Source organism: Carassius auratus, chromosome 5, assembly GCF_003368295.1.
Source record: "Carassius auratus strain Wakin chromosome 5, ASM336829v1, whole genome shotgun sequence".
NCBI lineage: Eukaryota > Metazoa > Chordata > Actinopteri > Cypriniformes > Cyprinidae > Carassius > Carassius auratus.
Genome location: NC_039247.1, coordinates 19,909,929 through 19,921,926, shown reverse-complemented (window position 1 = coordinate 19,921,926; position 11,998 = coordinate 19,909,929). Strand labels below are relative to the sequence as shown.

The 11,998-nt window shown below is 37.4% G+C and overlaps 1 protein-coding gene across 1 annotated transcript; it reads right to left on the bottom strand.

The window, feature by feature from the left end:
• Window positions 1–2,886: 2,886 nt before the first annotated feature.
• On the bottom strand, window positions 2,887–10,999 carry LOC113080054 (surfeit locus protein 4-like). Its single transcript, XM_026252307.1, has 6 exons — window positions 10,755–10,999; window positions 7,327–7,513; window positions 7,164–7,240; window positions 7,028–7,071; window positions 6,746–6,932; window positions 2,887–4,295 (listed from the first exon to the last, which is right to left on the bottom strand). The coding sequence occupies exons 1-6, from the start codon at window positions 10,800–10,802 to the stop codon at window positions 4,029–4,031; spliced, it is 810 nt and encodes a 269-aa protein (XP_026108092.1). The 5' UTR covers window positions 10,803–10,999; the 3' UTR covers window positions 2,887–4,028.
• Window positions 11,000–11,998: the final 999 nt, after the last annotated feature.

Genomic DNA, 11,998 nt, shown 5'->3' with positions numbered 1-11,998 from the left:
TACCATCATGGTACAGGCCCCTGATTATCTGTCAACAATATCACAGATTTCCCAGTGTGCCAGCAGTGAGAACAGACAACTGTTTAACAAGAGAATCTACTGGATGATTGGCAGTGCTAACGAGTGTGAGAAAGAAGCCACATTTCCACACACGTCACATCAAAGAACAGAACAAGCATGACACCATTGGATCTGACTTGCTGAACTTGAGTCACCCTCACCGATGACCCCTTTTATGTCTTATGAGGAGCATCTGATTTTGCCTCTGATTTTGCAGCACATGGTTAATGGTGACATTTGGCTGTCAGGGCTCTCAGAGTTAAAAGCGTCCCGCACACACAGTGGCCTGCGGCTGGGGCTCTAACAATGGCCCAGCCCACAGTGGACACACACACTTCCAGCTGTGACTGACCATCCTGGCCTCTTCTCCGGCTCCCATGAAATTGGAAATTATCAGGGCTGCTTCTGGTGACAGATCATTGTCTGCATGTTCCTGACACTTTCCAAGCAAGGGAACAGGCCCAAGGAGGGAAGAAACTCTGTTTGATGGGACTTGAAGGCTGACCTAGTCACCCTTATCCTTCAAAATACTGACCCCTTAGAGATGGACTCAAAGCCTGGCCTGAGGTTGACACTTTTTAAGTGCTACATTGATCTTTAACTGTTCCCACATTTCCTGGAGAGTCATCGAGTCCCTTCAATATGCCAACAGCAAAGCTGGATATTTCCATCTCCCCGTCTATACCTTGTGAATGGGGTTTGTATGGTAAACCTGAGGTATCCCCATTGACCTGCAGCTGAACTCTGCTGTACCCACAGCATCTTTTTAAACTCATGCAACTGTGGCCAAAAAAGGAGGCAGTATTTGTTTATAAATAACATTTCCTTTACAGAGCAATCGCTGCTTGGCTAAAGGCTGAGGAAGTGAGTTGGGCTCAAGGAGGAGGAACTCAAAAAGATAATAGGAAAGCATCAACTGCCAGAGGCCCGGTCTGAATATTAAACTTGATTCAGGACCAAGTTTAGCATACAATATGCTTATGAAAAGGAAATCAATCCTGTGTTCAATTTCTTAAAATTAAACATTTATCAAGGAAAATCAAGATTGCAAACTGTAATAGCACTCTTGCAAAGTACTGCAGTGGCACTGGATGATCATTACAGGGGAAGCAAGGCAAGTTGTTGAAAAGGTTAGATCTCAGTAACTATAAGGGTTTTAAAACGGGTCAAAACACACACAAAAAAAGTGTCTTTTTTGTATGTTTGTTTTAAACTTTTTACATTAGAATATCTTACGTTTAGATGGATACCTGCAAATCAAAGTTCCAGAATCATTTTGTAATGACATGAACACAATAAAAGTGTACAGACATACGTAAAACAGCAGTCCACATATGTAGTCATAAAGGTGGATTTCTCAGGACGAATGTTTTTCATAAATGTCATAATACGGCAAGTTGTCATGTACCCTAAATATTAAGAATGTTAAAAAATATATATGTATATATATATATATAATTATTATAATTTTCATAATGTTTAACTTTACATTTTTTCTGAAAAATCTAACCTAACCTATGAATGGTCATTTACAGCCTAAGCTACAACTTAATAGTGCATTACTGGTTTTAATGACAACTTCTCCCATTTTTACCTGGTTAATAACAGTAACAAATTTCAAATCTTTAAGCTTGAAACAGATATAAAAAAAAATGTCTGACTAGTTTCTTTGACATAAACCGACATTAAAAAATAGTCTAACCTCGCACTTATTCACTGGAGCAAAGGGTGACTGCGAGTGCAGATAGGCTACATGGAGGAAAAACATATCAAACATTAAAAAAAATACACTTCAATGTCAATAGCAGTCCACCGAGAATCTGATTTTATCATAGACAGTAAGAGAATTTTACTTTTAAAAAGGGATTTTATAGATACTACCTTAAAATACAAGATGATCTTATGTGACATCACTGGATTAAACTTTCCCTTTCAGAATGAATACTGATAAATTTATTTTCAAACAATATGTAATTTACAGAAATAGCGAAGAAAAAAATACAACAGCATTTACTTTGATACTTTCAATAGCTTATATTTTGAGGACTTAATTGGGCAAGTACTGAATCAATCATGATGAACCAAAATATCAACTTGCTCGACCCAACTGAAGTCTCATAAACAAACTGCTTTAGCGCCCTCTACTGCTCAATCTCACGGATGGACGACCTTGCTTTATGAAGTAACGAAGTTAATGTAATACCGTAGTTAATGTAATCGACACAAACATTGTAGGGATTCCACCTCTCTCACAAAAAGCAACATTATTGCGTGAATAACAATAAATCACCTTTACGAACAGCAGCCGATCCCAGACCGATCTGAAACTGGGACAGAATGGAAGTTCTGTGGCGAGGCGAATCCATCTTGTAAGGTTTTCCTGTACACTTTTATCTCATAAACTTAAAATTAAAACACTGCCTAACATCAACACATTTTCTCTAGGAAGCACAGTTTATTAGTGCTTTCTTGGTTAACAATCATTCAAGAAGATAAAGGGCTATAAGCACACAGGAGGAGGCTTTCCGCACCAGTCAGAATTTGCTTTTATGAGGGGTTTTCAAGCAGAACTCTGCTGACAAGATACACAAAACCATTATAAAATAACTTTCCTTAAAAACATTTGCGCTATTGCAAAATATATTTATAAGTGTAGAACATTATTGATATGTCAAGGATTCTCAAAGCATGCAATGTTGGCGAAGGAATATGTAAAGCTTTGGCCTACACAAAATCTGCCCACTTCTCATTTTATGTGCTGAATGTTCGGGGAAGTTGTCTTTTGACTTCCTGCTTGCTGTGAAGGTTTGGGAGACATTGACACGATTTGACAGCTCAGAAATGATTTATGTTTATGTTCAGACAACCAGCATCATTGACAATACATCAGTTTTCATGTCACGTAGACCAAAAAGGTTGTATTTGAATATCACTACAGATTTATTGTCGATTACTTACACAAATTTTTTTTCTTTTCCTTTATATGTCAAAACAAATATTTGAAACACTTAGAAAACCAATATTTTTCTGTTATTTCTTTTTTTGTACAAAGAGGATAAACACTTGAGGCTGACAAACCACAGAGTTACAATATTGTCATCTCACTCTCTGCTTGCGTCGAGAAACACTATAATTCACTTTTTGTAAACTTGAAAGTGACCTGATGACAGACAGCGAACACACAAACTAACAGCTTCTTACAAGGACATGAGTAGCCAACGGAGCTTCAGAATGGAATGCAATGGCCATTAAACTTTTAAATGGTAGAAAATATTCATGAACAACACTCTCTCTTTGCGAAACCGGGAGAGATTGAAACATTTAACATAACCAGTGTGCAACAGATTTCAACACAGAAACAATATTATCAGCTGAAGTCCTGCCCAGAGACAGCACACGTAACACGACTGACATAACACGGCCAACAAAAACAACATTTTCAATGACATCAACTTACCATTTTACTTTAAATTAATTTTCACATCAATTAAATGGCTTAAATGAAGATATAAGCAGAATTAAGTATATATTATGTATATATACATAAGCTTATGTCTTTGGTTTGCTGACTTGGCACTGAAATAAAAAATGCAGAGCAAAAAAAAAAATGGCAAGAGAGATTCATTTGTTATTCTTCAGCATAGTCGCAGCTTTTATAACACGGACGTTTCGCATTTTCAAGGGGGTGGTCAAATAACAGAATTTGACCCGATCCTTAGAAAATAAATATGATAAACTAACATGTCTAAAAGTGCTGGTAGAAATGATTCAGTAAGCACGCAAGATGAAAACACAGACAGTGCATGAGATGTGGAGAACGTGTCGTTCTGTTCGGTCCTGGGGTGTTTGTGAGGCCACGTCTCAATTGGCTCTTTCCTCCCTAAGTAGTGTACCTGCTTTCTGTGAAAGCTGTTGCCAAAGAGCAAACTACTGAGTGATGGAGTGAGCCGTTTGAGTTCAGTCCTGTCTCACCACTCTTTCTTCTTCTCATCCATGGACACTCCGCCTGGACCTAGTGCTACGACCAGCAGAAGGCCTCCGATCACCGACGTGGTCTGGAAGAAGTCGTACTTGAGGAAGTCGTGCATGGGCCTGTAGGCTGGTATGGTCCAGAAAGCGTTGAAATACACGTTGATAGCCAACAGCCAGATAACCAGGGTTAGAGCGGCTAGTTTAGTCTTGAAACCGATCGCCACCAGGACAATAAGAGCTGTGCCCACTAGGTTCTGCAAGATCTAAAACCAAACACAGAGACAAGAACAAGGAAGTCAGTGAGACATGACACTACTGTGAAACAGGAAGCAGAAAACCTGGTCACGCATGCCCTCTAGTGGTAAAGGGCTGATTACAACAGAGAAGGTGCATCTTCAAATGTTTTTGAGCCCAGATTAAACATCACACATAATTCATTTAAACACTAAAATTATTATTACTGCTGTAAATTGTATAGATTAAACAATACGGAAAATTATCAATGTCTGAATTCCAAAAACACTTCCATTCAACATTTTTGAATCAGTAATTATTTTTTTTGTATACTTTGATTCAGCAAGAATGCATTAAATTGCAAAAGGTTACATTGTTACAATAGTTTTACCATTACAAATAAATGCTGTTCTTTTGAATATTCTGTACAACATTTCAGTTTTTACAATCAAATAAATACAGCATTGGTAAGCATACTTTTAAAAACTTCTTGCTGACCCCAGATTTTTCAACAGTAATGTATATTGTGTGGTCGGCACAAATCATTTGCAAATCTTCATTGCAGCTGTAGTTGTAATTAATGTGATCTCAATGTAGTAACTAATATAGTCTCTTTTTTCTTGTGTAGTTTTGCTCATGCTTTCTAAGGATGAGTTTATGATATCCTCTTTATATGCTAAATATGGATATCGGATGATTTAATGGCAAAATACCAAATTTAATATCAAAAACCACAAAGATATGCAGACCATTTCTTTCCTCCCTTTTAAAAGTTGATTAGCCTAAGTGTGTTTTTCCTATCCTAAAGGCCTGTTCACACCAAGAACGATAACGATAAAGATAACTATATTAGCGTCCACACCAGCAGACGATATCTTGTATTTATTCTAAGCGCATGCTCATTTGATGCTTTAAATTCCCGAGCTCATTACAGCAGGTTGGATTCTGATTGGCTGTCAATGTTTTTAGCTTTCATCAGCTGGAAAGAATGGTTCTGAAAATGATTCCAACGATATTGTTTCTCTGTGCCTTTATCGTTATAGTTGTGGTGTGGACTCTACTAAAATTGAGGCTGATTTTTAGAACTATATCTTTATCGTTATCAATCATCCTTGGTGTGAACAGGCCTTAACAATGTACAACTGAATGGTCTTAACATTTTGTCCTTGCTGTCCGTGACTTTCAGAACAGACTGTGACCGTGTTTGACATCAGTGCTGGTAATGGTCCTTGCCTCTATAGCCTGCATGTTCACAAACTCTGCATTCAGAAAGTCCTTTCTATCATAATACAACATTTATATGATAAACGGAACATAAACTGTGCGTTTCAGGCTACAATATGATGCAGCCGACACAAAAACTCCACCATCAAACCACATCCTGAGCACCACAATCACACTTCATCTGTATGATTGCAAGCCTGAAGCACTTATCTGCAGAAACAGCTGAACCCCGTTTAATAAACTTGTAGACCTTCTGCCAAGTCATAAGATGTGGTTTATGAGCACATTAATAAAGCCAGAAAAGGCCAACTCTAAACGTTAATGAGACTCCACATTCAGTCATATATGTAAACAGGGCTGACTGAAGTCTTGAACTCAGTTCAAAGCTTGTTCCAAAAAAAGTGTTTAAAAGATAAGCAAAACATTTATATAAAAAGGAGTAATTGAGAAATTGTTGGAATATTCTAAATGCCATTTTCGGCTGCAATTTCAATAGATATTTTTTATGTTAGCATAAAAATGTTAACATTAAGACCTTGATCAGAATAGTAAGGATGATGTCCTGATGAAGTATAAATGCAAAGAGTACTCTTAAGTAATAAACTAACTTAAATAAAAAAACTTTTTTTTTTAAGAAACTAATATCACATACAATTTAAATAAAATTATATCCTGCAGCTTATTTAGTAATGTTGCATTACATTTACCTTTTTATAAATGTACAAATTTTATTATAGATGGCATATCATTAAATTATGTCAATATAATTCATAATACTAACAATTTAAAATACATATTTTATATAATTGCCACTCAACGTAATGTTATTTTTTATTTTCATAAAATAAAATAAAAAATAATATACAACCCCTGTGGGTTCCTACATGTGCTGCTATGAATTAAACAAGTTAGAATATTGATTGGGATACTATTTAATAATCATTACCTAGTTTGAAAAAAAAAAGTCATTATTTTTTCGACACTAATACGAAGACAGGTATATTATTTTATAATATATATCATATATTATTATCATCAGTTATTTAATAGAAATCTTGATTTTTGATCTAGTTGATTTAAAAACAAGTATAACTGACTAATTAAGCTGGGGGGGGGGGTGTAGGCAAATTTCCTGACTGCATTACACCAATCAGAACAATATTTTCTACTGCAAAGAGAACTTCGTGCTAAGGGTGCTTAATTGTCATGAAAATGAAAAAAATCTTAAGGATATTTTCTGAGGATATTGACTCACCGAGAGGAAGCTTGTGTCAAAGTGCAGCAGTGTCATAAACATAAGCACCAGCAGGACTCTGCCACCCAGCTGCATGTACTGCTTCGGAGAGCTCTCTCTCATAGTAGGAACCCCAGCAAACATACTCCTGCCCTCAGAGCGAGACTCTGCCAGCAGCAGCAGCAGGCCTCCTCCCAGAGCCAGATTCCTGAAACACAGGCCAGAGACGTCACGAATGACACGATCAGAGCACAAAACACAGGAAGATCTACTCATTCCTACCTTATCCTGCAAAGAACTTACCTCATCAAAAACTTTGGGTCCCAAAGAATGCTATAGGCGACAGTCTGAAAGAGATAAAGATCAGGACTGTAATTATACAGTTTAACTCAATTAAACCTAATTACAATCCTAAAGAACACAAACAGCATGCTCACACCTGTAAGGCGATGATCCCAAATAATCCGAAGCAGGCATACTGAACAAAATTCCTGCTCAGGATCAGTATACAACCACCTGTCAAACACATAATAAAACACTCCATATAAAAATCTGAAGATGTTCCAAGTCGCTAGAGACATTGCGCTGAACAAACTTCTTACCCAGCTGTCCGAGCAAGTTGATTAAAACAAACAGTGTGGCCAGGAAGAAGCCACATCCCCACGACGTCTCAATATAATCTTTCTGATCACTCCACTGGAACCACATGCGAATCCCGTCCTCCAGGAACGTGCTGATCAGACAGAGACGCGCTATGTGGGGCAGGTACTGCTTCGTCACTCGAAGGAACTAGAGATGAACGAAAAGAAAAAGTATACAAATTTAGGCATATGCAGCAGCAACAGCAACGCTTGCCTCAGCAAACACGTAATAATAAACATGCGATGTCATTCTGAAAGTGTCTATTTTATGGCAATAATTTCTGATGGAAAAGGGCACAGCATAAAAGACCTTCTTGAGATACACTACCGTTCAAAATGTCTCAGGTCAACTTGTGAATGTTGTAGCAGTTTTGTTGTTTTCAAGGCCGAAACAAGGCCATCGGTGTCATCATCATCTCAGCTTATTTATTTATGGCCTAATTTTCAATGTTATTTAAGTAAGTTGATTGACTTAAACCCCAGACAATGACTGTAAAGACATTCATAATGTTACTAATTATTTAAATTTCAAACAATGCTATATCAAACATTTGGGGTTCACAATTTCTTTTCATGCGCATCTGGTCAGTAAAGCCGGTTCTGTGATTAGTAGTAAATCTCCAGTACGTGCTTTCAGATGGAGCAGCATTTACTACACATAGCCATAGTTCACTGACAAACTACACAATATCATGTTCATTATCGGCATAATGAATCAACTGTGATTATGAACGCAACATTGTGTAGCTTGTCAGTGAACCACTGCTCTGTATCTGGATCTTTATATACAGATCAAGTATAATAATAAGAACATTGAATCATGTTGGAGAGTCTCATCATCTAGACAGTCGTAAATGAACGTGACGTGCAGTTTGAACGCTGAATGGAGAACGACAGACAGCCGCAGCGGAGAGAACAGTTTACGTGAACTTGAATTTAACAAACTAAATATTCTGTAAATATTCATCTTTACCTCACTTTAAACTATAGAATGGTCTCAGAACACTTGAAATAGTGCACCAAAACTTTATGGTGCTTTATAATGTGTGTGTGTGTGTGTCTTTCGTGGGCCTTTACAATAACACAGAATGGTATACACACAATATCAGATTTGGATCGATCTCGTCTGACTGATACCCCAAATCCTGCAGAAAATCTCGTACCGGACCATTTCGGTACAGGGCTTTCGGTACGGTGCACGTGTGTACCGAATGACCGAATGCAATATTTTGTGTGTGGATCATAGGTACATTTTCGTGTTTCCAAACGAACATATTAAGTGGCAGAAGTCTCCGTGTTCAGCCAAATCCCGCCCTGCAGCTGATTCTAAGGCCGGTGACACACTGGCTGCGTGGCGTGAGCGTGGTGTTTCTGCTGCGTGTCAGTTGCGTGACGGCTGCTTTGCGTTTTCTGTGTCTTTACACACCAGAGTTGTGTCTGACACCCTGCTGCTACTGTAGGTGACAGAGGGAGGCCTTTATATATATATATATATAAAATTCAATTTAAAATTGCTTTATTGGCCTGACTGTAAATGATGCAATATTTCCAAAGAGTAGTATACATAAACAAAAATACATCTTCATCCACATGTGTCTTACAGCTAGTGTCTTTATTTGTTTGGTTTCACTAATGGCTGTAAAGTTCTTTATTAAGTTGGTGAATTTGTTGAAGTAGAGGTTTCTTACCCATTTATCTATAAAAGTCCATAGTGTGAATATTTTAGATTTAAACAATCTTCATATTACATCCAGTAAGTGCTGAAGCAGCTCTTCAAATGAATGGTGCTTAATTTTTAACCTTCGAGCTCCAATGACCCTTTTCACTCTTCCCCACATTTTCAGTCAATATCAGAGCACAGTTGGCCAAAAGCACATTCATTTGCAACTGTTTATGAGCACAATGGCTACTTCTGCAGCATTTGAATATCACTGTGGTGTGCAAGTAATCAATCTTTTCCACTTCCTCCTGCAGCAGGTGATGAACAGAAATATTCAGAGAAGGATAAAGATACTGCAATTCACACTTCCAGGAAGTTTACAGGATATTATATAAGTAACATGTGCTAGCTTGTTGTATGAAAGAATTAATAATATGCTTTTAATAGACAATAGTCAATTATATAAAATAGTATATATAAAATAATGTATAACAGATTAACATTAAATAATGTTATTTGTGATCGAATCAGCAATTTGTAGGACTACTAAAATGTATATAATTGCATAAATCAACAGTCTAATGTGAGCTTTGACACTGGCCTCTGCTAAGCCCCGCCCACAGAAGATCCACATCAGCACTAAGAACAAAATGGGCCAATCAGCATTCAACAAGTACCAAGCAAGACTAAATGAATGGGAAGAGACCTCAGGGCCACTGTCTGCCTGTGTGTCAACACTTTACTCGTAGTATGTGTGCCTTGAGGGTATTTGACATCAATATCACAAGAATATCAAAGAGTACAGACTTTGCCTCCAGCTACATGTCAAAAGAAAAAATGAATGAGAGAGAGAGAAACAAATGTGATTTTTTTATATTGTTGCTAAAGGACAAAACTACACTTAAAAATCACAATAAAGTAAGCTGTCATTAGCAGGGGTTTAAGTTAATAAACTTACATTGAAAATTAGGCTTTAAATAAATAAGTTGATGATGACACAGATGGCCTTGGAAAAAAAACACACCAAAACTGGTACAACATTCACAACTCCATTATACACCCACACAATCATGACCCATTTATAAAGTTGATTTCTACTTTTAAGCCCAAATTAGGCATAGAAAAAGATCCACACACACACCAATCAATCCTGCAAATTTTTAATATCCTTCAACATAAACAACATAAAAAATGCATTAATGTCCTGCTGCCGATTTCACATTGCATATGGGCAACAAATCTCATCTTTTCCTAATCAGTCATCTTAAGATGACTTTTTTTATGAGTAACATGCCCTCTTGCTTCATCACATGAACAGATGTTTGAAAGGACTAATACAAATGGTTCAAGGATAAAGTTAGCATGCTATTCAAACATTTTGGATTCACAAAAATACAGTATGTATGAATATTTGACATATATCAGTACTCGAAAGCAGCCCTAGAAAGCATAAGGTAGTTTCACTCAACTACAATATATAAATATGTGTAACGCACGCACGCACACACGCACGCACACTATCTTGACGCTAGAACTTCGGTCCTTCTCACTTTTAGTCACAAGACTGGTTACGTTAGTCAATAGACAAACCTCATTTGCAGCCAAGCAAACATGACCCAAACTATACACGCAAACACGGACTTTCCTGAACTTAGAAAGCGTGTGTTTGGTGAAGTGTGGTCTCCGCGGTGTACTGTGTGTGTTGTCTGGCGGGGCCTACTATTCTCACCTGATCCGCCACGTCCTCCGCGCTGCTCATCAGATCATTTTGAGCCATGACACCGGAATCTGAGAGCCGACTCCCGTCTGCAGGACACCTTTGCTTGTTTGTGTGCTTCTAATCGATATCTATGTCCGCTCGCAGGTGGGCTGCAGGTCTCGTACTAGTCCTGCTTTGCCGTCGTCCGAGTGTGTACTAGAATGCCATCTCCGCCCCATAATGCCCTGCAGCTGGTTCTGTCGCCCCCTGTAGGACACACGTGTATCTGCATGCCACGTGTACTAACGACGGTCTGTGACGTCTGATGACGGTCTACTCTCAGTTTGTAATGACATACATTGTAATAGACTACCCACTTGCTAACAATTAATAATAATAAATACATAAATTGAGGGGGGTAAAATTTAACCACAATGTATACCAAATATTCAAGATTGGGGTTATGAGGGAGATCACTATAGACAGATTCAGAATATCCACAACTTCGTCAAAATCGTATATGGAAACATTCGCCCTGTATTTGTATATCTATTTTATATCTATCTGGTCCATAATATTAGACAATGTTCTTATGATAAAAAAAGAAAAGAATAATGGACACAAGATCTGCTCTTTTTTAACCAAGAAATCTGTTCTTATTTTGGACATAAATTGTGGATATTAATGTTTTTGCTTCCTTTTCCCAACTGATGTTAAATTGAGGTGACTGAAACATACCTTAAATTAAGTTAATATGTATTAACAATAATGTATAATGATGAACAAGAATGAACAATTAATTACATTCATTTAACAACAGCAACCCTGATTAATAAATGCTCTAAAAATATATTTATAATTATAGCCTACATAAATACAATTTAATAAAAGGAAATGAGATTTAAAATATTTCTGAATTTAAATCAACCTTTTTTTTGTAGTATTACAGGCTTTCTTTCACTGATTTCACAGAAACACTTGAGGAACTCCTATGAACATGAAGATAATTTTTTTTATCTGGTCACTTTAGCTCAGATGACTGTGTTCTCCTCTGAGTTCAACTGTGATGCATGACACAAACTGTGTGTGGGTGCTGAGCTCATATTTTCTCACTCTTCTGAGTAATGCACAGGGTCACAGGATGTCTTTTCTTTTTCACTGGACACAGATTCTCTGTGCAACACTAGAGTCAGGCCTATTGCTTTCTTGGTAGTGTGACTCTTGGTTTGACCCTGACCCACAGTGTGGAGTATTAAGTGCTTTATGACCACGGC

What these genes read in the sequence shown, in the direction of transcription:
- LOC113080054 (XM_026252307.1), bottom strand. Translation starts at nt 10,802, where the DNA reads ATGGCTCAAAATGATCTGATGAGCAGCGCGGAGGACGTGGCGGATCAG. An exon ending in CGGAGGACGTGGCGGATCAG is followed by an intron (nt 7,514 to 10,754) that starts GTGAGAATAGTA and finishes GTTCATCTCTAG; the next exon opens with TTCCTTCGAGTGACGAAGCA. An exon ending in TTGGGATCATCGCCTTACAG is followed by an intron (nt 7,072 to 7,163) that starts GTGTGAGCATGC and finishes TATCTCTTTCAG; the next exon opens with ACTGTCGCCTATAGCATTCT.